This window comes from Gavia stellata, chromosome 10 (assembly GCF_030936135.1).
Source record: "Gavia stellata isolate bGavSte3 chromosome 10, bGavSte3.hap2, whole genome shotgun sequence".
Classification (NCBI taxonomy): Eukaryota; Metazoa; Chordata; class Aves; order Gaviiformes; family Gaviidae; genus Gavia; species Gavia stellata.
Genome location: NC_082603.1, coordinates 7,465,239 through 7,492,667, shown reverse-complemented (window position 1 = coordinate 7,492,667; position 27,429 = coordinate 7,465,239). Strand labels below are relative to the sequence as shown.

Sequence of the window (27,429 nt, the reverse complement as noted above, 5' to 3'; positions counted from 1 at the left end):
GTTATAGTCACAGAAAAACACAGTGAAAGATAAACCCAGAAACACATTTTCTGTTAAAATATCTTTTCATTATAAATCAACTGCAGATTCTTCAAGGATCATTGGAAGAAAACAATGGCATTCCTGAGTTTGAAGGTAGCCTTAAAGGGTCCTGCTTCTCTGCAGTGTTACACTTGTGGTATCACTGGGAACTTGTAGTAGCACAACGAAGCTGGGCTCTGTGCTTCCAAATCCCACTACGCCTTCTTTTAGTATGTTATTAACTCCTAATACTAACAGTACTGAAAGAAGTCTTTAAAAGAATTGGCATTTTTTTACAGTAGTTATTCGACTTGTTTGTTTTCTGAACTGCCAAACAAATTAGTCAGCTTCATGCTAGGTCCTTGTTGGCTTGTTTGAAAGAGCTTTGTGGCCTGTATCCAAAAGCTATACCTAACGGCAGCCTATGTGATGTCTGTCTGTCTAACCTCTTTGAATACTGCAAACCAGTAAGAGTGGTAGAAGTGGGGACCATCTTCTGGCTAAGCTGAGTGCAGGTTTTGGTGTTTCTGGAGATGAGAGTTAGATACAGACAAAGTAACAGGATTTCTCTCAATCCCTTCTTTCAGAAGTCTTTTAAAGCTTCGAGCCTGCTAATAAGAAAGCTGTTGTTTGCTAGGTGCAAAGGAGGGACCTGGAGAAGGTGCCTCAGAGATCACCAGCTCATTTCATAATGGGCTTGGAAAAGAGTAATGAGACTTTGGAGGGGATACAGGAAGGAATGGGTGGCCAGAGAAGGGTGTGGAGCCAGAGGCACGTGTTCACGTAGCTTTGCACCACTATAGGGTACACCACTGCTATTCTGCTTCTCTTTGCTGTGCTGAAGGGACTGATCAGCCTTTAAGGTCAGACTGATGGCGCTGGATATGAGTTATGAGACAGGGGCATTGCCAATTCAAATACAGACAGGCAGATGTGGAAATAGCAAAGGTCTTGCAGGGCACTGCATTTCTCAAGATACATTCAGGTGAAACAGAATTATTTTCTCGGCACTTTAGCTTGCTGACTGTGTCCCCTCCCTTCCAGAGGGCAAATCTCAGCCTCAGACCTTCCACCTTCTCCTGATTATCAGGATATCCTATGACTGAACTAGCTTCCTGAGAAACCACGCACCGAGGATCCTTTTCTACGACCTCACGGAGGCACAATCCAAGAAAAGTATCTTTTCAAGGACAGGGTGATGGACGTGGTCCCCTGCCACTTCAGCTGAGCCCTTTCAGTCCAACCGATTCAGCAGTGCCAGCTTTTTGCTGAGCCAGGGCCTGGGGCCCACCCATTGTACATCTTCTGGATGGGTCATTCTTTCCCAGCCTTGACTGTTGCATAACCCATGTTCCATATGTATAATTGGCAGTAATGAGGTTCAGCTTTTCCCCACTCCAAAAGCACTTTGGTTCTTTGTGTTTTGACAGTTTTCAGAGGGGAAATTCAACTCCTTTCAATGCATCTTCAGTCAGACAATAAATCAGAATCCTTTTCCATTTGTCCTTGTACTGAAGTGGAAGTTAAAAAGTGACATAACTATGAATAGGCAGTAATCCAGTATCTTAGGCAATATTCATTTTTCCTCCACCTCCTGCATGAGAGTTATTCTTGAGCGTGAAATATGTGCTACTTTTCCTTATGCAGTTCTTGTCCTTTGGTATCTAATTCATTGCTGTGGGACTTTTTAGGTGTAAAAGATGCTGTTCTATATGAAAAATGAATTATTCTGTCTCATTAGTACATAGCCTTTCAGTAGATGATGAATTCTTTCTGCCATTTGGCTGTCAATCTTGTATCCCACCAGAAACACTGTCCTTTGCTGAAGTATGTTGCTGTGCCAGATATTCTCACTTTCTCATTTCTAGCTGGTATTTTCCCAGGGGCTTCAGAAATGTTCTGAAGGAGGGAAATTAGATTACTCAGATGTGCTGTGTAGGGCAGGGTTGCCAGTGGGCTTTGCAAGAAGCATGCTTGAAGCCTTTTCTGAAAGACATGTTAACTTTAATGTACAGATAGAGAAATTGAGTTACAGAAGTGAGTAAAGTCCTTTGCCAGTAAATCCATAAAAGGATAGAAGAGGTGACTTCTGTCTCTTCTAGGATTTCAATTTGATCTGAAAGCCCTTCCTCGATAGGAGTTGTGTTGATTTCTCTGCAGCATTTCTTTTCACACCAAGGGAAGAGGAGACAGAACAGTGCTGGCTAGAAGGGGAAGGTGGCTTGCAAAGTTGCCTCACAAAATTATCTCCGTGGCAGAAAGAGCTGGAGACAAAAGCACTAGTGCGCCTTCCCTACCATACAAAAACCTACAGTTTCTCTCTCCTCTTTTTCTGTAGCATCGGAGTTGATGGATTTGGTCAAGCTCCAGGGGTTCCCGGCCGCCCAGCGACTGCTTATGGATACCGCCCGGATGAACCTTACTACTACGGCTACGGAGCACGGTAAAACATGCTGCTCTGCAGTCCAGGATGCTGCCACCTGCCCTGGAGGAACCGGTGTGTGCGCGGCCAGCAGTATATCTATCAGTTGGTAATGCATGATTGTACCACGACGGGTCCATCATTATGTATCCTTTGGCGTGTGTAGCTCCAGATAAACCTAGCCTTTCTGGGTCCAGTGTTTTAGTGACAGTGTTTACTCTTTGGTTGCTCTTTGTTATCCTTTTTGTACAGTATTTGCTCTGTGACTTGAAAGCAAGAATTGGAAAGCTACTGGATTGGAAAGTGTCACATTATGTATATTAAGCTACTAATTTAATTTCTATTAAATATAAAAACCTGTGTGGTCAGCAGCAGTGAACGTGTTTCTAACCAATGTTTCATTTGTTTTACAAGGCATTTAAGAAGAATGCTTCATGTGAAGTGTGTTTAAGATGGACTGTTTCCCTCTCACACTTCAGTAACAGGAACACTGTTAAGCCCCAGCATCTCCTGGCACTGCTTTGACACATAGTTACCAAAGTCCAGTCCTGGGTCTGAAGACTTTAATAATGGAAAGATGGCACAGATTCACTCCCCTGGAGCTTCAAACATTTACAATCTAGTTTAAATGCTTGAAAACACTTAAAATTAGAAACTACACTACAAAAGAATACCTTTACCCTAGCGTTTAAAAAGTTTTGTGGGCTGTGAGAAGACAGCCACATCCTGAGGACTAGCAGGAGAAAAAAAACCAACACTGTAACTTGGTTCAGAATCCAGATGCAGAGGTTTCCCCCCAGCTTCTCCATCCTAAAATGCAAATGTACCCTGTCCTGCATGTTCACAGGGTTTAAGCTGGATCTAAGCACAGATCATTGAGCAGCAAAGACACCCTGACGTTGGACTTGCAATGCGGTGACTGCATTAAGCCATGTTTTGAAACATGCTACGCACAAACAGAGTTTAGGCTAAAGCTGTTCTTAAGTTGCGTGCACCCACTCATAACAGACACAAGAAAGCATATGGAAATGCCCTCTCTGCCACAGCTGTCAAGACAGCAGTTCAAATTTTCACTTTTTAAAAAAGAAAAGCTACCTCCACCTCATCATTTTTTTAAATGGCTGTTGATTAGCAGAATTGTTCCTCTCCTCTCCTCTCCCTCATTTCTGGCTTAAACAGAAAATAGACTTGCATCAGGGGCTGATACTACTAAAACAGTAGCCAGTAATGTTGTAAGACTGGTGTTATGTGCTAGGAAGGTGATCTTCTAAGGCATGGGGTTGTTTAGGAAGTTGACAGACTATTAGTCTTATACTTTAAAAATATCTTTGAAATCAAGATTGTTTTGAAACCTTGCTTTATCTCTTAAAAGTGTGCAGGTACTTTTATATGCACTGTTACTTGTTATGTTTCATACTGCATGGCTGGAAACGATTCTAAAATTAGCAATGGTATTTCTTAGCAGTTTTCAGCCTCCTCCCTGTGCTGGCTTTTTGTTCGTGGCTTCACTTACTGGAGGTAGGTGGAAGAACAGCATTGCCAAGATTAACTAGTATTTTCTTAAATCACTTTCTGTACAATTTTTAACTAATTCTTACGCAGTTTCTTAGAAAATGTAAGATCTTACTAGAAACAGTACAGAAAACTTGAATTAAACTAATGGGTTTCCAGTGTCATACCTTTCTAGATTCTTTCCATTGGTCTGAGCCCACACTTTATCTGCCCAGCAGTTGTGCCACATTTAGTCAAAAGCTTTCAGATATTTTTATAGTTATAGCTGTGAGAGAAATTGCCCAAACTGCATATTCAGACACAGACTTTTCTTTTGAGACTGGCACTCACTCATCAGGCTTTTCCAGAAAATTAGTGTGAAGTTATTTAAAGCAGTTGCCCTTCTCATGGAATGCATTTTGGAAAAAAAAAAAATGAAGTGGGTCCTTGGAGTATATGCAAACTATCAATGAAACTGAAGGAGCCTTTAACTGGAAGCTTCAGGTTAACGAGGAACTACAGTTGAGCTTCAGCAAACGGGTGGGTGTCTGTAATTGTAATACAGTTGTGACCATGCTGAGAATAAATGGCAGTGGAAAAATCTCTGGCTGCGTTTTTAGTATTCAATGTTAGGAGTTTATGAGAAAAGAATAAAAGATCAAGTATTTGTAGTTTTGCCTGGCAGCAGCTAAGAGAAGAACATCATTTATCTGCAAGCAGAGCTTGGTAAAAATTACTCAGCACTTAGTAGCCTGAGGACAGAGCCTGCTAGCCAAGATGAAAACCAGCTGTGCCACTATACTCTCTAAGGCAGGAGAGAGGCTGATTTTCCCTTTAATTACAGTTCCTGAGCCAGAAAGGGGAAAAAAGATATGAGCACATCGACTTTTCAATCTATATCACATTTCCTGTGGGTGTCAGAGGGAGACGGGAGAGTCTGACCCGTAGGGTAACTTTTTAATTATCTGTATTTATGGATTCAGTCCCTGAGTACTGTATCCTGCATAAAATGGGACAAGGAGGGATCTGCTTTCTTTCAGCAACTTCTACAACTTTTGTCCTTTCCTCCTTTTCCTAGTTTCTCTCCCTGACTTTGTATATCTCCTCTTTTTTTTTCTCCTACAGCAGCAATCCCTAACCATCCCAGGAGTATCCTCTTTCCCAGTCTGCTGCTAATTAATTAATGAGTTTGGTTAGGCAGGTGTTTTAGATAGAATTAGGCTGTAAAGTTAATAGCACAATGAAATAAGCATAGGCTGAGAAGTTCATATGTCTGTTAGCTATTATTCAGGCTTTCTGCAGATGTACAGTGTAATTTCAGTGAGCAATTTACTTAATGCAGCGGCCTAAGATCTTGGTTTAAATTATTGTTTGTACCACACTAGTACTTAGGAGCTTACTAGGGCAACAGAGGGTGGGGAAAAGCAAAAGTAAACAAATATCCTTGGCCTAGAGAACTTATGAAGGACCTGACTGAAAGTCTTTTAAATACCGGTGGGTGTGTGGAGCTGTCTGATAACAGTTTAACATGTGCATTTCATTCTGAAGTAATACTGCCATGATTCTATTTAGTTTAATCCACTCTGGATTAAATGAAACAGGAACAAGATGTATCTTCTTCTGGAATAAGTAGGACAAGCTCTGTTTAAGATACAAGAGATTTCGAGCCCCTCTGGCAGGTTCTTTAATGGAATTCCTGTAATACGCCACTGGTAAGCTCAGCTGTCCGCTCTTCATGGGAGGAGGCTGAGAACAGCGACAACCTTCATTCCTTCCATGCCCATCCTCAAGAAAAATAAAATACAGCAAAGCTGATTTACTGGTGCAGTTGTCAGCCCTTAAAATTGTTATGATCTGCTCATTTTTTCTTTATGAGGTTCAGGAGAGAGCGCTGAGGCAACAACAAAGGTACCAGAGCTGCCTGTCTGCGCAGGCGGTGGAAGGCAGTGCTGCATTGCACGCAGTTCACAGGTAGAAGGTGATGTTTGCAACCAGTCAGCCTAAAGACCCACTTGAATTGAGGACACGGGCTTTTCTGGAGTTGGTATGTTGGGGTCCCTGCCCCCAAAAAAGAGGAACCCACTTCTTTTTATTAAGAAATTGAGAAAATATCCTTAGCAGCAAAAAGCTGCTGTAATGTAGTTGTAACTAACGTGACTACGTGGCAGGAGGACATCATTGGAAAAGACGTCGGCCGCAGTTCAGGCTGGTGCTGGGAGCACCACCCCAGCCTTGTTTCTTCCCTCTGCCTTTTCCAAAGGCCCTGTGGCCTGGCAGAGGAAGAGCTGAGGAACATTTCTACAGTGCAGATAGTGACGGCACCAGAGTCTGCTGGACAATGCTCCCCAGCTGTCCTTGTAGACCTTACAGGCTCTATTCCATAGATGTGCTTTTTTGCTCCATCCTCTGCTACAGTTACAAGCTGCCTGTCTCTCTGCTATGCCAGTTTTTTCTTGCTCAATCAACTTAAATAACCAGTTACAAACCTAATGAGGTGCTTGCTAAGAGCTCTGTAATCCTGCTATTTCCCTGTCTACTCTTTCTTCTTCTGCCCTTGAAAGAGAAGGAAGGGGGTTCACACCTACCTCATTAGGTCCCAAATTATTCTCTGGAGGAGCCTATGTGGGCTGCTCTTAGGAAAGGGAAACTCTCAAGTTTGAAGGACGGCAGCCCACCTCGTGTGTCTGTACAGCACCCAGCACAACAGGGCCCTGAGCAGGGTGCCCGCCTCAGTACCTCTTCAGTTTGTATGAAACAACGGACTCGTACAGGAAAAGCAGATAAAGGGAAGGAGTGCTGCTCCAGAGAGGCAGTCCAGCAAAGTAAATGCACCGTAAATGATGCAGAGCAGCCAAAGATTGCTTTTTTTCTTTTTCCTGAGGGCCGCATGGATTACACCACAGCCTGAAGCTGCAGCCAAGTGCTGTGAGTAGAAATCAGTTGTTGCTTATTAAGAACTTTTTTGTCTTTACCTGCAGTTGTTCAGGTCTTCCGATCTCCTGCCTTTCCCCTGCTACAGACACACACACAGACACACACAGAGGACATACAAATGCATGCTTAGGCCCTTGAATAAACCATGGTGAGGAATGTCCACAGTTCCCCTTATTTTGCACTTTGCGGCCAGGTTCTCTTGGCATGACTGTCCCATTTGGGACAAAGGCTTTGGATCTTGCCTACCTTAGAAAGAGGGAGGTGGCATACCTGAACTTCATTTTAGTTTCTGTTCCTGTATGCATTATGTTACCCCATAATATGTGACATACTTTGCCTCACACACTATGTATGACCCATTCTACTTTCCTGCACCCTCCTCCTCCCATCATCTTTCTGCTTTGTTTAAAAAAACCCAGATCATCCAGCTGCCAATGTATCCCTTGGCCAGAGGAGTGGACTCCTCCTAGCACTCTGCCCATCTGTTAACCCTGACATGCCAGCTTACAGACTTCCCCGTGCACAGTCGTAGTAGAAAGCCTTCGTCTTTGCTTGCCTAAACAGATCGTGAAGCTCAACTGAATGGAGTTCGGGTGCGGATCTGAGGGGATCCCTTTTTCTGTCCAGATACCTGTGGCTTTGTTGTGCTGAAGGGACTCTAGCATGAACGAGCCACCAGCCAGCAGACCTGTGTCTCTGGGAGCTTCCGCACTGTTCATGCTCTGAGCCTGGACTGGAAGGCTTTGCTAGAGAAGGGGGGGGGAAGTGTATTGCTAAAGAATACACTCTGCAAACTTCATGGCAGATTTGACAGCACAAAATTTAATGCAGGCTAAACTGGTGGAGTTTAGTTACTAAAGAAAGCCAAGGAGTTAGCACAGCTTAGACCACCTTTGTTAAACACGCTGCCATTGCCATTAAATCTTTGTCTAGACAAGGCCACGGGTACGGGGTGTGCTGCTGGGCCCTGCTCGCTCTGAGCGTTAGGCTCAAAATGATTGAGCAAACCACATCCTAACGCCCTGGCGCTGCACGGAACTGGAATAACACTGGCGATATGAAAACAGTGTGTGAAAAGCCCAGACCTCCCACCGCACTGTAGTAATTCCTTTCAACGTTCGTTCTGCTGTCCAAAATACTCACGTGAAATCTCTCCCCGGAGTCACTTTACTCTGCAGCATAGAGAGCAATTAGTTTTAATGGCATTAAATAGATCTCCTTATGATGCACGAGTTACACCACCAAAGCAATCGTGCGGGGCTCGGGGCGATGGCGCGGGAGATGTGACAGACAGACCACCTGCCTCGCGTACGCAGTTTTCACCCTGTCGCCTGCCCTTTCTTTAGGCTGGTCGGGAAGCTATTGCTCGATTCCCCATGGCAGCGGTGTGGGGGCTGCGGGGGGGAACCGTGGAAGGAAATCAGCTCCCTGAATGCAGCCGTGGGACAGGAGGCCGCTGTGCGTTCGAGGGAAGGGGACACCTATTCCCTCCCCGAGCACCCGAGACCCATAAATCACAGGCAGCACAGCTCGTTTCCGCGCAGCAAAGCAGGTTCAGGCGGAGGGCCCGTCCTGCCCGCCGCCCCTGAGGCACCGAGCAGCAGAGAGGGAGGACGGTGCTGGGGGGGGACGGCCCGGCCGCTGCTCTGGGGCCTGGACCGCAGTGCAGGTGGGAGCCGCGGGGCCCACCCGGGCGCAGGCTGCACACAGGGCTGGGCTGCGGTTCCCGCCGGTCTTCAGCTGCCGCCACGATTCCTGAGGGGCTGGGGGTGCAGGGAGCCACGGGCCGAGGGCGGGCTCTCCCCGGGCAGGGAACGGGGCCCCGCCGCCGGCACGGCACCGCCGCGGAAAGCGTAAGGGCGGCCTGAGGGGTGACCCGCCCACAACCAACATGGCTGCCGAGGCGCCGCGGGCCGCGCCCACGCGCCAGATGACCGCCCGCCCGCCGCCAGGGGGCGCGCAAGGCAGGTGGCGGCGCTCCGCCCGCACGACTCGACGGTGCGCTGCTGCCGGAAGCGCGAGTCGGCGGCCGCGCTCTGAGGGAGGGAGCGGCCGGCGGGGCCGAGGCGGTACCCCCCCCCCCCCCCCGCCCCGGGCCGGCGGGGAGCAGGTGGGGAGGGGGCGTTCGTGGGGGGTGGCCGGGGCGGGAGGCGGCGGGGGGGGCAGGTAGCGGGGGTGACAGGGGCTAATGGCGGAGGCAGGTAGTGGAAGGTGGTAGGGGCTAATGGCGGAGGCCGTTAGCGGGGGCTGAGTGGGGAGGCGGTGAAGGGGGGTGACCAGGGCTCCGCTCCCCCGCCCGCCCCAGGGCGCCGGTGCCCCGCGGACCCGGTAGCCCCAGCTCCGCTGGCGCCCGGGCGGTGTCCTGCCTGTCCCCGGCCGTGCCCGGCCTGGCGCTGCCCGCGGGCTCGCTGCTGCCGGGGACCTGCCACCGCGCCTGGGGCCGGGGCTGCGGGGCCGGGGCCGGGGCCCTCTGCCCCCCGGCTGGGCCGGGTCGGCTGCTGGGGCTGCAGCCGGTGCCTCAGGCCTGGCTCGGGACAGGTCCTGCCAGCCCGGCTGAGGAAACGGTGAGGCTGCCCTCCCTCCGTGCGGCTGTTCGTAACTGGCAGGGAGGGTATGCGGTAGGGCCAGAAGCCCGCCTTTCCGGGGAAAAAAGCAGATACCGCATCGGTGACTGTAGTTGTTCTGAGTGCGCTGTAGGCAGCGGCGTTGTTCCCGGCAGCGGGTGTTACGCTGGTGCATCTCGGGGAGCCCTCTGTGTTAAAATGCGTGTGCTTTCCCCACGCCTGGTGTCCAGGGTTGGACTGTCCTTCGGAAGGTGCAATAAAATCACGCTTCCCTTCCTAGAGAGGCTGTTATCTATTGATTGCCCACCTGTCCGCATTTGTGGCACTGCTTGCGCAAGGTGCCCGCTGGACGTTTGCGGTTGCCGTGTTGGGAAACCTCTCCTTTTGGGAGCAAAGCACCCATCACCTCTGACGGCGGCTTCCAGGAGGCTCTGCTGGCATGGGAGGTGGCGGGCAGGACCAGGGGAAAGCAGGGAACTGCCTCACTCTTAGCGGTGAGTGGCAGGGCTTAGTGGATGTGTGTCAGGTGCACGCCTCGTGTGCAGGGCTGTTATCACTCCACAAATAAGCTAAACTGAAATTCCAACTCTAGCACCATTCATGGTAACAAGCCCAAATTGTTCTTAACTCCCAGTCCCTCTGTCTTTCCCTGCTGGGCTTCTCGCCATCTCAAGGTGCACTGTGTGTTACATCTAACGTTCATGTTTACAGTTTATTGAAAATAAGATATTAAAGGGTTATAATGTGGGTAATGCTCTTAACCCACAAAGCATATGCAGTCCTTACACAGCGTAATTGTGTGACTGACGGTTTATTTTAGCATCGGAAGAATTCTCCTGTGGGTTTTGCCACACCTAGGCGTACACCTTTGCAAATGCTTTTGCCTGCTGGAGTTTCAATAGCCAGCATATTTTGGAGCGCTGTGAAAAAGAAAAGAAACAAAGCGATACTTTTGCGAAGCTGCCGTGTTCCTGAAAAGCGTGGCTCATGGTTCCACACACTGCTGTTGCTGCTTGGTTGTTCGAAGCTGCTCGCTTGCAGGTGCATTTGATACCGGGAGTTGCTGGGCTCCTCCTGTGAGGCGGTTACCTGGAGCGGGGGATGCTTGGTGGGAGCTGGTTGTCGTACAGTGGCGCTTGAGTAGATCATAGTTATTTGAATGACTCTGATGTTACAAAATTTCTGAACTGTGGGCGTCCCTGAAGCCAAATTTGTAAGTAAGTGGTGAGTATGCCTATATGTATTTGGAGGAACGTGAGGCAGTAGGTCAGTTCAGATACTTTCAGCTGTCCTGTGCAAAATCTGACTGAGAAATAATTACAGTAGAGCTAGCAAACAAAGCAAAGCTGAAAAGAGCAGAGAATGCAGATAAATGCACTCAGCTGTGCCCAGGAGGAGCAGCCGGTGCCATTGCGCACAGGTGTGGAAGGTTAACCTGGGGTGAGCCAGAGCAGAGATCCCAGGGACCAGCTGGAAAGGAAGCCCTGCCTCTCGGGGCAGCGTGAATCTTCTTGTGCCAAGGAGTTAACAAGAAAGTCCTTTTCAGAAATGTGTGTAACTGCTGCACAGTGCTTCCCTGTCACCTCACAGCCTCTCTGTGTAGTGCTGGGAAGCTGCAGCTGAGACTTCTGTAGCTTTCCCTTTATTTCTTAAAGGTCACGTTAAAGGAATTAGCACTGAAGAGGTGCAGATCCACCCCTGACACTACAGGGGGAGAGAATAGTGGCAAGTTGCATATTCTGTAGACAATTCAGTGTTCGATTTTAGGTGGGTCAGGATACACAAGCTCAATTAAAAAAAAAAACCACAATTTCTGACTGTAGTGGTTGTACACTCACTTGGTATGCTCTGGAGGGTTAAGGTCTGTTCACATTAAACACGTAAGAGCTGTGATGTGTTCTGGTTCCCATATCTAATATGTTGATAGGGTTCATTCCTCCCAGCAAGAAGCACATCTAGAGTTGTCTGCTACTTGTTTGTTACAGAAGAGTTAGCTAACAAAGGTGATTAAATGATGCGTGAGCAAAGGTTGTACGATATCTATTAAAAAGGCAGCATTCTGCTCCTTCCCAATCCTCTTGTTGACTAGTGGGTTGTGCAGTTGGCATATTTACATTTAATAAAAACATCAGATCATAACATGTTTAAATATAGGATGTTTTGGGGAAAAGCGGGGGCAATCATTTAGGTAAGTAATTCATAACTGAAGCAGTGAAAAGAAGCCAGGAAACTGTAACAGACCAGCTCTCCAAAAGGCCCCTGGCACTGCTGACCTTGGAGCTCCTGGGAGGGCTCGAACTAGAGATGTGGGAGAGGGGCCAGAGCAGCAGCTTTGCTGGAACAGCTCCATCAGGGAGCTGAGACTCCCATGTTGGTGCCCTCCTGAAGCCTCGGGTCACGGCTGGAAACAACCACCATAAAGTGATTCTCCAGTCGCAAAAAATGCATGGGGGTGGGCAGTTTTTTCCCCTGCTTTTCCTGAAAACTGAGGTTTTACTCTCTCCTTCTCTCATTACTAAAGATCATTTGCTACCTTCTGTATACAGACCAGTATTCAGGGTCTCGCCTGTAGCCTGTGATCACAAGCCTGATTACAGAGCATATGCTCGGTCAGTGTTTTCTAAAAAAGCCTCTGCAATCAGCGTGTTTGTTTTACCAGTTTTGTATGCGAGGAAGCAGCACGAAAATCTGTGTCAGTCTCTTCCTGACAGAGGCTGTGGGAGGAAGGCAGGGTTGGCAGGGAGATGGAATATTTGTCGGATGGAGAGAAGGTAATCGGAGGTGGTGGGGGGGGGGGAAGCGTGTTGCTGGAGGATGTTACCTGACTGTAGCTTCACTGAAATCCTCTGTGGCTTGAAGAATTGAGGAATGGCTGCTTTTAGGAAGGCCGGTGGTCCTTGTGCCCTGAGGTGGTCAGAGTTCCTAACTGATGACTGTGCTTAATCTGAATTAAACCTCTGGAGTCGGCATCTGCGTGACTGGGGGTATTGGTGGATCCTGGTTTTGGTGGATTCTCGGTTTGCTAGCCAGGTCAAGGACTGGTTGTGGATGCCGTACTGTCTGTTCACCTGTGTGTCAGGGCTGGTGATGTCTGGTGGCGATGCTGACACAGATGCCAGTGCAGTCCTAGCTCCACAGCTAGAGAGCTGCTCACCTGTTGATTTGAACCCTTTTGGGGACATTTGGTTTCCTTTACAAAATAAAAGATGGGGATTTTATTCTCGTCCTTAAACTGAAGGAGAGGATACTGGTAGGAGGAGGTTCTTCATGGCTCTTTCATGTTTGGCAGAAAATGCTCTGAAGGCGAACTGGACAGCGCCCGCCAGAACGAAATCTGCCTGAAAAGATCTTCCTTCACCCAAAGGCCTGTTTGTCGTCAAGAGGGAACCTCTACAACGGCTGAACTCTGCAAGTGATGGGCTCGGAGAACAGCGCTTTAAAGAGCTACGCACTGGAAGAGCCACCTTTCATACTGCCAACTGGACACACGATTTATCCAGCCGTGCTACAAGATGGCAAACTTGCTTCGGTCTTCGTGTACAAGCGAGAGAATGAAGATAAGGTTAATAAAGCTGCCAAGGTACTGTAGAGAGAGTGCCTGGGACAGACTTGTCAGAGCTGTCCCTCCTTTTTCTTGGAGGGGTGGGAATCAGTTGCTGAGGGTCAAACCGTTGGGGAGTAGGGCAGGAGAAAAGGTCAAAGTTGACCCTGGCCGCAAACAGCTGCCATGCAGGGGGAAGAAGGGGGCCAGCATCTGTGAAGCTCATTGCGTGCCTCACATGCGAGCAGTGGTGGGAGGTGGTGTTCCTATAGCAATACCTGCATTCATTTGCAGAGTACTGGTCTTGTCCTGCAGGTCTAAGTCAGAGAGTCTTAGGTGGACTTTACCCAAAATAGTGTTTATTCTGTGTAAGGCTTTATTTAGATATATTAGAAAGGGTTCTGCAATGAGTGAGTGAGTGTGCGTGCGTGGTGAGGAGCAGGGGATGGGTTGTCTAAATTCAAGCAGAAAACGTGGCTAAAAGTACAAGGCTGAGCTCTGCAGTCAAAAGAGCTGCCTTGGGTGAGATTTAACAGATGTCTCTGTTTCTGGAAGCACCTGAAAACCTTGCGCCACCCTTGCCTTCTGCGCTTCCTCTCTTGTACTGTGGAAGCAAATGGGATCCACCTGGTCACAGAACGCGTGAAGCCTTTGGAGGTGGTCCTGGAGATGCTCTCTTCTGCAGAAATCTGCGCAGGGATCTATGATGTGTTGCTGGCGCTCATCTTCCTCCATGACAGGGTAGGTACCACCGGCAGCAGTCATCAGGCTTTGGTGGGAGCCAGATGAAATGTGACAGGAGAGAGCATTGTACCTGGGCTTGCCCGGGTGACTGTCTCCTTCCTGGTTCCTCACAAAAAGACAGACCCACATCCCACAGTTCTTTTAGGCTGAAACTGCTAAAATCATTGGCTGCTTTGTAGGAGGAAGGGTAATTGAAAATGCTGTGGCTTTTGGAAGTAAGGGAGCAGTTCTCAATTCGTGAATTGGCACCTGCTTGCAGTGCTTCTTACTTTAGGGAAATGGGATTGCTCGGCCTTGGCATTTATTTACAGCTGTTGCCACAGTTGTGTCGGGGAGCGGTGACACCGCTCCCCTGTTCTGGCACTGTGTGTTTGTCCAGGACTGCAGTTAAACCCCAGCTCATACTGTAGCTTTTGGGTTTTGTGTTCATAGTTGAGGTCTTCTCTGGATTTACAGTTGCACTGCAAGGGCTGTGACAATTAGAGCTTTGTCTGCTCTAAAACCCCAGCCCTTCTGCCTGATACCTCCTTGTCACCTCCAAAATCCTGAAGGACCTTTAGAGTTGTGTGCTTTTTGGCAACTTTTCTTCAGCTCCTTGCAATACCTAATTAGCACTGATTAAGATTTTACGTCTTCATCTATCCCCAAGTCTGTTATCTGTGTTTTTTTGGTTTGTTTTTTTTTATGTTTTAGGGAAACCTAACACATAACAATGTCTGTTTATCATCTGTGTTTGTAAGTGAGGATGGGCACTGGAAGCTGGGAGGAATGGAAACAGTCTGTAACTTCAGCGAAGCCACCCCAGAGGTAAGAGCCAAGCAAAGCGCACCCTCTGATGCCCGGGAGAGGGCTGCTGGCCTGCTGAAGCTGGCTATCTATGGATGTGAAGGCCCAAGCCCTTCCAGTTACTTGAATTTACTATTAAGTGTGTTGGCTCACTTCCAGCTCTGACCTGTATCTTTCCTCTAAGGACACTCTAACTATAAACTGCGACGTTTACACAAACAAACTAATTCCTCATTAGCCAAAAAGCAGCTGCTTTTCTAAGGGAGACCTCTGTCTGGGGGGTAGGTGAAGACTGGGGAGAGTGAGAAATCTTTGCTCCTCTGGACTGATTTAAAAACAGACAAGCAAAAAAAGCTTTAGGGTGAAGCAGGAGGATCCAGGTTGAAATGAATCAGTAAGAAAAACAATTTAAATGACTCTTTAGCTTTTGCTGCTGGCATCTTCATTGCTTGTTACTGGTCTTCGCAGAAAAATTTCTGGTTTGATTTCTGCTGCGTGCTGTGCAGAGTCATTGCTGCAGCCTGGCACTATGTTGTAAATGTATACTGCCTTTCCTCCTAGAGGATCCACAAATCCTTCATGAAGTGTATGGAGTGTCCCTGGCATGTAGCACCTTTCAGAAGGGATCAGGCAGACGTGCAGCTAGTGTGTGTGGTGGTGCACAGCAATGCAAAGAGCACAGCAATAAAACCTGGCTGCTAAAGCTAATGAAATCCTTTCCCTGACCGGATGGATCATGCAAGGCGATAGGAGTGAGGACTAAAGCGATGAGTTCACTGTGATGCCCTGAAGTTGCTTTCTGTCAGCTTGGTGCTTCACACCTGGTCCGTTTGTGCTTCCGCTTCAGGCAGAGCGAAGCGTCGCCTGCCCTGGATGCTGGCTGAAGGGGCAGGGGCAGACCTCCTGTCACACGCTCAGCCCTGGCCCGCGGGGAGAGCCTGCTCCTGCTGCTTGGCACAGATAAGCAATCGAGGCGGCTCATGTCTCCCCTCTTCTCCTTCCAGTTCCTCTGTCATGTCAAGTCGGTACGAGATCAGTTGTGCATCCCTTGTGAGGAGATGGTGAGTAACATCACTTGCTGGAGGAACTTCTTGCTGGCAACAAATAAAAGTGTGATGTTCGGGAAACAGTTTTCATTTACATGTTTTATTTCCTTATGCCTGAATGGGAGGAAGTGGCTATTGGATAATAGCTGAGGTTTTCCTTTTTTCCCCCCTTCCGTCCCATCCCTCATTTGGGAATGGTGTTGGGTACAGGAAAGTGAAATTCTGAATGAGGAGTGATGGGACAGCAGGTTCTTGTATTTTTCAGATACTTTGTGTCGCAGCTTTAATGCTTCTAAATCACCAAAGCTTTGCAAAAATTACAGAATAGTTGCTGAGATTGCCCAGATCACTGTGGTCACATGGTTGTGTAGCTTTCCTAACAGCCTTTTTTTCACTTGTTAGTCACCTCCTATCCATTAAGCATCCCATGAGCTGCTTACACTAAAGGAGCGCTCTTTCTCTCTCTAATTATCACCTGTTTCCATAGAAATGCGGAAAGCTGTTGACCTGCAACTGCTGCGTGCATTCATCGGGGAATTGTTTCATCATGATGTAGTTGTTCCTTTGGGTTATAAATTCCCAGGTGGAATTTTTTTAGTATAATATTCTACCTGTAGGGTTCTTAGTGGAGCTTTGGTCCTATAAAAAGAATGGGAGAGTGTATATGGTGGGGGGTGGGAATAGAGACTCATGGAAACTACGTTTATTTCATATTAAACTACGTCTATTTCATAAACTCCTGCTTTGCTGATCTTTTTGGTTTTATTTTCAGTCTGCAGATTTCAAAATTCTGCCCAAGAGCTATGGGCACGCAAGGGATGCCTACGCATTTGGAACAATGGTTGAAAATCTCCTGACAGTCCTAAATGATGAGGGTGAGGAATGACACATGATTATTTTGCTATTGACCAGCCTCTGTAGCTTAATCCTTGCCTGTGCCAGCTGAGCCATTTGCCTTTTGTTGCAGCTGGCAGATGTGCCACAGGTTCAGTGGCCATCGTTGTTCTTCGCGTTTGCTAGGTTGAAATGCAGACTTTGGCTTCTCCTGTATTCCCCTCTTCCTGCATTTGAACATGGTCAGATGCGGCTGGAGGTCACCAGCCTGTGTAACATGAGCGCTCCCAGATCTGCTCTGCAGCCGTCAGAGGTTTGCTTGGTCCTTCCCCACCAGCTCCTTCATCGAGGGTTGTGGACGCGGGCGTGTGGATGTTGCGTACCACAGCTGAGCAGGGGCTGCTGCCTTCTGGCAGAGAGGGAGGAGGAAGCTTCTTGGGAGGACAGTAGCACTCTTTGGTGCCCCAGTAGCCAGGCAGCTTAGGAGGAGAAATGGAAATGCTATTTTCCCTTCCTTTAGAGACAGATATGAGCAATTTTGCTATCAAATAGAGCTAAAAATAAGTTTTTGGGAGGGTGGAGGACTCCTGAACATAGCTTGTTCAGTGTTGAGAGAGAAATCTAACCTAACTGTAGGTGCTCTGGATTTCAGTTTCAGCAGATATTCTCTCCAGCTTTCAGCAAACCTTGCACTGTACACTGCTGAATCCAGATCCAAAGTGTCGTCCACCACTGTCCAGCTTACTGTCTCATGAGTTCTTCAGGTAAGGGAAGGAATATCCTGCCTCTCTTGGTATGTCTTGATACTTTCTGTGTTGCAAATGTGTTAATTTTGTGAAGGTGTGTTACTTATCAGATGGGAAGTGCAGACTTAATCCCTACCTCTTACCGGGATCTTTGACAAAGAGACTTCTTAAATTAAGAAAGCATTATCAGCCTGCCAATGAGGTGCTGAGCTAGCAGTGGTGACAGAAGTGTGTCCCTTAGTCACACGCAGTCAGCTGGATCTCCCCAAGCTCGTGGGAGGTGGCGGGAAATACTCTAGAAAATAAAATCATTAGCGATACTGCTGGAGCAAAGCAGGCTCCAAGAAAATCCACACAGAGCTGTGTCTGCCGTCACCTGAGTGCTTCTCTGGGTGGCAGCATTAGTGTAGGGTGGCACATTGTTCTCCTCATTGCCCTGGTAAGCTGGTCAGAGGTGGCTGATGCCGCGTTGCCCAGGTCTCCCTGTGAATTGCTGACTTCGAAGTGCAGCACTGCACAGATGTAGCTTTTGAGTAACTGTTCACACCTCCATGCTGGTGTTCTTGGTCCACCAGCGTTTGACTTGTACCCCTCTGTCTAGTTCTCTCTGCTAAATGAAGGATGGGGATTTGCAATTTCTTAGTTGTGTGTGGTTTAAGCATCAATAAGGATCACACTTGATAGCCTGTGTTTTTGTGCTTAGGAATGACTTTCTGGAAGTTGTGAATTTTCTGAAGACCTTAACACTAAAATCTGAGGAGGAAAAAACTGAATTTTTCAAGTAAGTGAAGGAACTATAATCTGGAAGTGTCTTATTTTGGAAATACTTCTGCTAAATGGGTTTGTGAAGGGACCTGGGAAGGCTAGTGGCCAGAGAGGTTGTTCCTCAGGTGGCAGATTTTGATTGCTTTGGCAGACCATCGTTTGCTCTGTAATGTTTTGGGTACTCCAGCCAAAGTAATGATTGCATCAAAGAGGAAACTCTTCACTCCCTTTCCCAGTTTCTTGTGAATGGTTTGGTGTTTGGGAGGGGCGGTACCTGCTGGGCTCTGCATCGTTCTGATACTCGCCAGCCTCTGGTGGGACGCTGTGCACAGCCATACAGACAGCAGTGTTTTTACCTGCTACAGACCAATTGCTGTCGCTGGAGAATCAGTCAGAAACCGGACTGTGGTGACACACGTCACTTCCGGGGTGCTTTTCTGAATCCTGTCTGCTTGCTAGCAGCTGGGTTGAAGTCCTGCAGGGCCAAGAACAGAAGCTTTCCCAAGAGTACAGGGATACGAAAAGGAAAGAATTTTTCCATTGTCCATGTTCTAATTGAGCTAATGCACTGTCTGGGGCATAATGCTGATGTTATTAGCAGAAGTTAAATTATTCAGGTTCTCTTCCACCAGTGCTTTAGCAGCACTGTCCCATCTCCCACTGCACCATGGCTAAGCAGGAATCACTTGAAAAGCCCATTCATGTGCTGTGGCGTCAGTAGAGGAGGGAGTGTGGCCTAACAGCTCCTCACTGGAGCTGTCCCGGGGTCCTGCTGCTTGACACAAAGCCTATCTGCTTGCCCAGTTTCAAAATACTCTAAAATATCAAAGAACTTCTTGTAACGTGCTGGAAAAAAAGAATCTTTCCCTTGCCTCATTCTTAGAAGTAGCTTTATTTTAGATGCGGCTTTTCCAAAAAGGGAAATCTAGCACCAGGCACCTCTTGAGGCTGAAAATTTTCTTCTGTTTAGGCAGATCTTGTAAACTGCTAATGAGAGAGTTTTCAATAAGACATGTTAAGTGAATTAATCTTGTGATGCTGGCCTTGTCTGGGTAAAGCTGTTGTCTGTAATGGATGTCTCGGCTGCAGTGAAATCCTATTGTCATGGCCCCCAAAGTTGTTTTCTCTAAGCTTCTCTATAGTCATGGCATTCTCTGGGCCTGAAATAGGGAGAAGCTGAATTTTTCTTTCTTTTTAGATGTAAAGCAGCCTGGGTGTTCTATTTTCCTGCCTGTTTCATACTTCTGTGGTCGCCATCGGTTGTAACACTAGTTTGATTTCACTAGTTTGAGACTAAGTGGAGGAAATAAGAGAAGAAAGGGGATCTTAGCAGGAGCATTCAGAATGGTTCCCACTATCTCTGTAACAACAGTGTTTACTGAGGGAGGTAATGAATACTTTGCTTAAAGATAAGGCAGTGTTGCCCCTTTATCAGGCAGAGGGGCTTTCACAGCATGTGCACTATTGCTCTCAGTCTCCTCCAAGCCTAGAGAAAAGCAGTAACTGTTAACTGATATTTTAAAATTGAAAATCCTACAAAGAAGAGCAGTTGCACAAAATCAAACTCTGTGACTTAAGTAAATAAACCCAACCCATACCCTGTTGGCCACCTCTAAAATGTACTGGATGGAAGTGGTTTCAAAATGGGATTCCCTTTTTGCAAGGGAAACTTCCCTTGTGTGGTGGGTAGAACAGCATTTTCTCAAGCAGTAGGAAGATTCTTGCTATGCACCAGGTTGTGGGGTGAGAGGCCAACTCTCTTCTGCATTTTTAACACTGTAGCACTTCATGGGGGGGATACCAGCTCTGAGACAGTTTGATGCCACAGCAGTGGGCAGCTTCTCAGAGCGGGAAGCCTTCATAAGCCCACTGCATGTGCGGCGGTGCTTCTGGATGTGCTCGTGACAGGCTGTGATCTGGGCATCGGGTTTTACAGGATGTGTCTCTGGCTCCTGTTTTGTGTTCTCTTTGCCTGAAAGCCTCAGGCAGGAGCAGAGCCTCATCCTTCCAGGTTGGAGTGCACGCAGAGTGAGAGGCTGCAATGGGACACTGTCTCTAGGAGATGAGGCAGACACACAAAGAGGGGAAAGCAATATTAGGAGAGACAGTTGTAAATGCATGGAAGGCTGCCTTGATACTAATTGCTCTCTCCTGGAATGCAGATTCCTGCCGGACAGGGTGGCCGGCTTGTCAGAGGAGCTGATAGCATCACGGCTGGTGCCTCTTCTACTCAATCAGCTCGTGTTTGCAGAGCCTGTAGCTGTCAAGAGTTTTCTTCCTCATTTGCTGGGTCCAAAGAAAGGTGACCTTTAAATACTCTCTCTCTCTCCACAATTATTACTGACAAGTTTGGAATGAATTCAGAGTGGTCGTTCCATTGAATCAAGGGAATAGTGGTGTTTATTTAACCAGAACAAATACTGTAACATACAGAACTGGAAAGGACAGTTAAGTGTGCTTACCTGCTTGCAGTGCTTTCCACTGCTCTGCTGATGCTGGGAAGAGAATTAGGAATTGCCTGGGCTCTTTCCTAGGTTTACCTGTCACCCCACCTGCCCACCCAGACTTTCCCAGTGACTCACTGCATATCCCTCTTCTCACCTTTCCCCTACCCTCCCTGCCCTTTTTCCTTCTGCCAATGCACTCATTCTCCTGTAAGGGTGCTCAGTCTCTTCTCCTTTCCTCTGTAAGGGGTGTTCAGCATGTCTTGCTGGATCCCCAGCTATCTCTGTCCCTGCTGTTTGCCTCCCCTCTCTTACAGTTTTTCCTAGATAGCTACTGGTGTTTCAGCCAAGCAATACCTGTCTTGTGACTGTTTGACCTTCAGTGTTCAGAGCCATTGCTGTCGAGCAATGGACACTGGCACTGATGCCTCTCCTCCCTCCCATCTCTGACATCCCAAGTGAGCCGTGTTGGCAGCTGACAAAGAGTCAGACCTGGCAGTGGGGTGTCACTGTAGATCTCAGCTGTGATGGTTTCTCAGTGAGTAGCTTTTGGGTGAGCTGTCTCTTGTTATTGAAGCAGCCTTTTCCCATCTTCACTTCTCTTCCCTAGAGCAAATTGGAGAAAGCCAGACCAGCTGCCTCCTGTCACCAGCCTTGTTCCAGACGCATGTCATTCCTGTGCTGCTGAAGCTATTTGAGGTTCACGAGGAGCACGTTCGAATGGTGTTGCTGTCTCACATTCATGCCTACGCAGAACTGTTCTCTCAGGAGGAGTTGAAAAACATCATATTGCCACAGGTTAAGGACAGCAAAACAATACGCGGTATATCCTAGACTATGGGATTTCTACTGCTTGGGTTGGTTCTTAGCTTAAAATTCAGATCTCATAGTGCTCAGACAGTTTGCAACCTCCCTTCTATGCAAGTCCTAAGCCTTACACCCCATCCTGATCTGGAGCACTGGTTTTGTTAAACCTGATGCCCTCCGTCACACACACCACTTGTGCCGATACCTGTCAGCCTTGACTGGCAGCCTCACAAGAGGCTGTGTTTCTGTTTCACACCACAGCTGTCAAGAGTGGAGGAGTCATCAGTCTAAGCTCAGGGTGCCCTGGTGTTACCGTCAGTGCTCAGCAGGCGCTAGGATCAGCCGCCCTCTTCAGCTTGTAACCCAAAGTGGAAGGTTGATTTTATGCTATGGAATAATGTTCGGTATATACTGAGAGCTGTGGGAGAGCGTAGAAATAAAATGTGCTGCAAATGTAACATTTAAAGGGGAAAGAAGTGAAAAAGCAAATTTTTCTGTTCTTGGTAACGTTATCATGTTCTTGGTGTAGGTATTGCTGGGCCTTCGAGATACCAGTGACTCTATCGTCGCGATAACACTGCACAGCTTAGCAGTCCTTGTCTCTCTGCTTGGACCTGAAGTAGTTGTAGGTGGAGAAAGAACAAAGATTTTCAAAAGCTCTGCACCAAGTTTCATGAAAACTGCTGATCTCTCCCCAGAAGGTAAATGATACGGTCAGAGTGCTCTCGGGATTCTTGCCCATTCTGTCCAAGCAACAAAGGCAGAATTTCTTGGATGATGACTGCGGTTGACAGGTTAATTGAAAAAAAGCTAATTCGCAGCTAAACTTCAAGTCTGAATTAGGTGCTATTTGCAGATACAGAATTGATATTAGAAGAAGAGTTATATAAAAGTATTTTAAATGTAGGAAATACATGGAAAAAAATTTAAATCCTTCTTCATTTAAGAATCTCTGGAAGTAAAGGAGATTGTTAAGTGTATGTGTTTGTCTTTGGTGGAAAAACTGTAGTGCCCTTCTAAAGCACTTACGTACTTATCCGGATAGTTGTTTAATATTCCCTCTGTCCTTCATGTTTTTAAAAATAGTAAATCTCATCCTCTTCCCCCAATTTCTATTCATAGATTGGAAAAGGAATACGAACTTCCCTATTTTCTCAGCTCTCAGGAGGCTTTTCAGCTAATCCAAATGAAGACAGTAGTCCCTGCACCTGCTAGATAACTTGGAACCAGCTGTCCTAGGGGAAAGCTTTTCTGGATATTGAAACTAAGAATGCTTATAACTGGAGGGAAGAATCAGCATTTATTCTACTTTAGACACATAGATACCAAATGAAATGAGTGATAGAGATCAACTTATTTAAGCATAAATGTTTTCTTCCTGAGTATGCGTGTACTGACAGCTACCACCCTTTATTAAAATCTGTGGATGGCTTACTGCATTATTTTTCTTTACATTATTTTAGTAGACTATAGTAAATAAACCCCTTTAGACTGCATGCTAAAACCAGGTTTATTCTTTAGAATGTATTTAAAATTAGACCTGATTTAACTATTGACAAACAAACAAAAAAAAAATCTCTGTCCTCCAACAGTGAGTGACAACCTGCAAAAAACAGTACTAGAGGCCAAACATGTGAGAGGGGCTTAAGCAAACAGCTTATTGAGCCCCAAGAATGTACCTTTTATCAAGGCGCACTTTGGGGAGGGTGTGGGTTCTGTGAGTTATTTGCAGTCCTTTCCAGTGCCGCAGGCCATGTGTCTCTGGCTGTGCTGGTGACCCCTAGCTGAGGTAGGCACAGCTGGTTTGGGGACACGGGTGAGCTGCGTGGAAGCAGATGCAGCAGTGGGCCAAGTCAAGCTGTTCTGGGGTGGTGGCAACAGGGCCTCATGCAGCTGAGGCCAGTGCTGGTGAATCACCACCACGACTCCCAAAAATGAACTGGAACTAGGTGCTTGCCAAGCTATCATCACTGGCCCAGGGAAACAAACTGCCTCCGGCAGCTTCAAAGTGTGGCCTTTACTGCCTGCCACCCCACCCCACCTCGGGCGTGATAGGAGGGCGGTGTCACACAGCCTTCAGGGCGCAGCCTCCTGTTCCTGTAAGCTGCTTTGCTCATGCCCAAGCATAAAAGAGGGTTTATGTAGACGCATGAGTTCACTTATGCTTTGAATTACTGTGACTATCAGTGCTGTGCTTTTGTGCGAGAGGCAGGTAACAGGGGATTTGTGATGCCATGCAGTACAGAAGCTGGTATTTTTGGATCCAGCCAGGTGACAGACAGCATTTTTTAAGCATCTGTTCCGATCATAATCGGTTTGTTCATTGTGCATATCTTCAAAGACCATAGCAAAACCTGACCATTTACAGTTCCCCAAACTTTGTATTGGCAAGAGCTGCAGATGGCAGGAAGAGAGGAGTATTGTGTTATATACAGCTCAAGAAGTGCAGCTGCTGCATTGCTGCGCGAATCTTCATTGGGTATTGCTTGTCAGGGTTGTAAATAAGAAAGTTCCAATGCTGCAGGCAGTTTCAACTAAGACTGACAACACACCTTGTGGACCTGGTGTCCTTTCTTTTCTTTCATCCCTGCAGACTCCCCCAGTCACGTTGTAAGCAATCAGAGAAATCAAACCTCTCGGCCCTTGAAGAACAGTTCTAGTGTATTCCCCATCGCTGGAAACGTACCTGTCAAGAAGCTTTCTGTGCGACAAGACAATCCACTGGCTTTAAAGACAGGTAAAACCTTGCCCTAGCTCTTCCATTTTAGAAATCAAGTGTTCTACAAATGAAGTGTTCCTTGAAAAGATGTTAATTTTCCCCATGTGCTGATCTGAAAGAGATACACCAAACCAAGGAAGGAAACAGTGAAGGAACGAGTGTGACCCTTGACTTCCTAGGCAATACTTATTTGGGAATCTGATATGCACAGACTGCTGGCTGGCCGGCCAGCCTTAAATTTATGTTTCCTTACGGCAGGTTCTCTGCTGTGCTTTTTCACCCCTCCCACAGCTTGGCAAATACACTAGATTTATTAGGTCAGCTCCTTCTCTGGCCTCAGGAGCTGACTCAGTTTACTTTCATGGCTTTTTTTCAGTCACCTAATGCTTATCAGCAGCCAGCTTTTATTGCCCCAGGGCTCTGAGATGAATACTCCACCTTTGCAAGCATGGAGGTGGCCATGCTTTCTAATATGAGAGGAGCTTAGCACTGAAGCATCTTTCCAATCAGCATTATGGGCTGATTTCCATGCCAGGTGCTACCTGTGATGTCAGCGAGTTTTAGGTGCAACTCTGTCTCTACACTTGCTCTCTTGAAATGAGTATATAGCACCTCTGTCTTCCACAGGTGAGCAAGACACTCAGTCCCCTCTGAATGGAATTCCTGGAAGCATTAATGTGCTGGGGAGCCGCAGGAGCTCTTTGACTACCTCCGAAAAGCCGGCAGAGGAGTGGCCAGACTGGAGTGAGCCAGAGGAGACAGACACTGAGAAAACTGTGAACATTGAAATTCAGCCCCGAGAGCCACGGGGCAACGCGGGACCTTATTTTGCTGAACATAATGTAGAGGAGAAGCCTTGGGATGACTTTGAGCCCAGCAGCCCTAGTCCTGAACTGTCCTCAGGAAACTGCCTCACTGTGACACAAGCTGATGCAGTTGAAACGCCAAGGCCTCTGCCAGGTACCCATCAACTGAGCAAAGAATTCAAAAGCCACAGACCGAGTCCCCCCACAAAGTCCTGCCCTGGGAACAGCTGGAGCAAGGACAAGTGGGACCACCAGGAACAACTGGGAGAAACTGTGGTGCCAAAAACAACCTTTCAGGAAAGGTTGAAATTTTCATCGGAGTCTGGCCTAGGAGAAGAATTCACAATCAAAGTGAAGAGGAAACCCATGCAAGACCCTGAGCTGGACTGGTTTGCTGACATGATCCCAGACATCAAACCTTCTTCAGCTATCTTGATTTTACCTGAAGTGAGGACAGAAGCAGTTGCTCCCAGTCACTCTGGTGTAGTATCCAGCAGAGAAGGTGCCTCCCAGAATGTGCTGTTTTCATCCAAATTTGCAGCAGCTGATGTTACTGAGGTAAGAGGCTATAGGCAGTGGGGTTTAAATGACTGTGCACTTGAGAGAATCCTAAAGCATGTACATAGCACAAAACACTGTTGTAGCACCAGCTGGCTCCTTAATCAGATGGAGGCTAACCTGAGGATGTATCGGCAGCTGTACAGTTGAGTCTTTACCTGTGAATACAAGATGCTGAGCTCTGAACGATGCATCTTATCAGGCACCAGGTAGTTCAGTGGGCTGTTACTGCAGCAGCAAGAAACCTGTGTTAAGAAACGGTGAGGGAATAGACTTAACTTGTATGCTACTAAAGGCACTGACAAGGAGTTTTAACTCCTGCTTTTAATTTGTGCCACTGCATCCTGAATGCAAGGACTCTACACTGTGTTAGGGAGAGTAGAGTCTTGGTTTGTCAGACAGGTGAAACAAGACTGGCTTCTGTCTGCTGAACAGGTGTGGCCTCAAGCGCAAACAGAAGGGGGCTTTCAAGCACAGAGGATGCTCAGGACTCAGTGTTGCTCTTGGCTCTTCTAGAAAACCTAACAAACAGCACTGTAAATAAAGGACCAGGAAACCAGAACCTCTGGATTACAGAGTAAAGCTTTTTGGGTGCTTTGTTTTCATGAAAGCATAGCTGAGAGATGTCTCTGTTTCAGAGAACCAGGGGGTTTATAAAACTGCCTTTTTAAAAGTAAGCCGGTAAATCCCTCTAGCCCCATCACAGAGACTCCAGAGACTGCTTCTGTTTCTTAGGGGCACCTGAACACATAACTCCATTAGGGAATAGGTGTTGATTTCAAGTTGTTTTGCTAATTCAGCCTCAAGAGAGCTATCACAGGGGGGTGGCAGGTAGCATGGGGAGAGGAGCCCAGGGATGTAAACTGAAGTTGTTTACAACATTTGAAAATGGCATACTTGATTTTTAAGAAGCACTGTCGTGGTATCAACCCCATATTTGGGGGGAGCCACTCACTGTAGTACAGTCAGTGCTGTGGAGTAGTAGAAGAGCTGTGTCAGTGGATGGGTGAGATCAAACTCAGTGTTAGAATACAGCAGGACAACAGCTGTTTCCTTGGGGGAAAGAAATCATCTAGTTTATAGCATCCTGTTCTTAATGGGAAGTGCTTTGGGTACAAACAGTTCTTGCTTTAATTTTAGGAAAAAAAAAATGTAAGACTGTCCCTATTACATTGCTCTTTAAGATGTTTGTTTCCTTTAGTAGTTAAAAGCTCTTTAAGACAGAAAGCTGCAAATACTGGCACTTCATTTTTGGTCTTGTGAGGGGCTTTCGGCATTCTGGATGAATGTCTTGCTCTGCCATGGCAAGCTGCACAGGCTACTGCCTGGCTGTGCCAAGTCCAGAAGTACAGTATGTGTGCCTTAATGTTGATAATTTTACGTGATTCTAGGCTGAAGCTGCAGGCTGGGGTGAAGAAGAGGAGTTGAACTGGGAAGATGATACTAACTGGTAATGGGACTGAAACAGACAAAGGCAAGTTATGGTGTGTTGGATTCTGCAAGAGAAGTCGCTGCTTCCCCAATACAATGGATAAGTACCTCAGCACTGGTTTTGCCAGAAGGCAGGCACTTGCTGCAGCAGCCAGCAAGATCCTGTGGGGCCTGATCTCTTGCAATGGATGCTCCTTTCCAGTCTGTGCCAAAAACCGCAGGGGTGAGGCCTGCACTCAAGCAATATGCCCAGCTGTGGTGCGTGCCGCTGCTACCGGAAAGAGGAACAGCGCGATGGGTGTGTTGGTGCTGATGTGCTACTGGAGGCCAAGAGTGGTGTAAGCGATTGTTCCAGAACTCATCCCTGCTCTGAAAAACTGATGATAATAAATGAAAGTCACACCGAGTTCCTTAGTTAATGTGCCTTTTTTTCCCCCCCCAGAAAAGTAAAGCCCTTAGAAATGGCTCCTTTTAACTTTTTAGCTAAGAGATGATTTTAAGGTGAAGGTACAGTTTACTCAACTTATTTATTTCTGTTTATATAGTTCTGTCAGTGGATGGCACAAGAGGTGCTAGGAACCGTGCAGTAAAGGACCACTGAACACAAGCTGCATAAGCACTGCATTCTTTCTGCTCTTAACTGTGACCAATAAAGATTATTTTAAAAAGATGATCCTAGCATGGAGTGGAACCAGCAGAGAGGTATGTTCAGAGAACAGTATAGAGCCTTAAACTGTTATTCTTGAGTGTATTTTAAAATTAAGGTAAAA

General features: G+C 47.1%; 2 protein-coding genes across 3 annotated transcripts in view; both read left to right on the top strand.

Moving 5' to 3' along the window:
• Nucleotides 1–3,078, top strand: part of KIFAP3 (kinesin associated protein 3) — a 71,375-nt gene extending 68,297 nt beyond the window's left edge. For both annotated transcript variants that reach the window (XM_059821800.1, XM_059821799.1), the window contains one exon: nt 2,360–3,078. In XM_059821800.1, the coding sequence (XP_059677783.1) occupies nt 2,360–2,468 (109 nt within the window). In that variant the 3' untranslated portion in view covers nt 2,469–3,078. The remainder of the gene's footprint in view (nt 1–2,359) is intronic.
• A 9,657-nt stretch (nt 3,079–12,735) lies between these two features.
• On the top strand, nt 12,736–27,054 carry SCYL3 (SCY1 like pseudokinase 3). The gene is made up of 13 exons (XM_009821018.2): nt 12,736–13,012; nt 13,529–13,714; nt 14,411–14,524; nt 15,508–15,564; nt 16,322–16,424; nt 17,036–17,147; nt 17,833–17,910; nt 20,057–20,196; nt 20,949–21,136; nt 21,675–21,846; nt 23,739–23,882; nt 24,492–25,228; nt 26,620–27,054. Exons 1-13 carry the CDS (start codon nt 12,848–12,850, stop codon nt 26,680–26,682), a joined length of 2,259 nt encoding a protein of 752 aa, XP_009819320.1. The 5' UTR covers nt 12,736–12,847; the 3' UTR covers nt 26,683–27,054.
• The last annotated feature ends 375 nt before the right edge of the window (nt 27,055–27,429 follow it).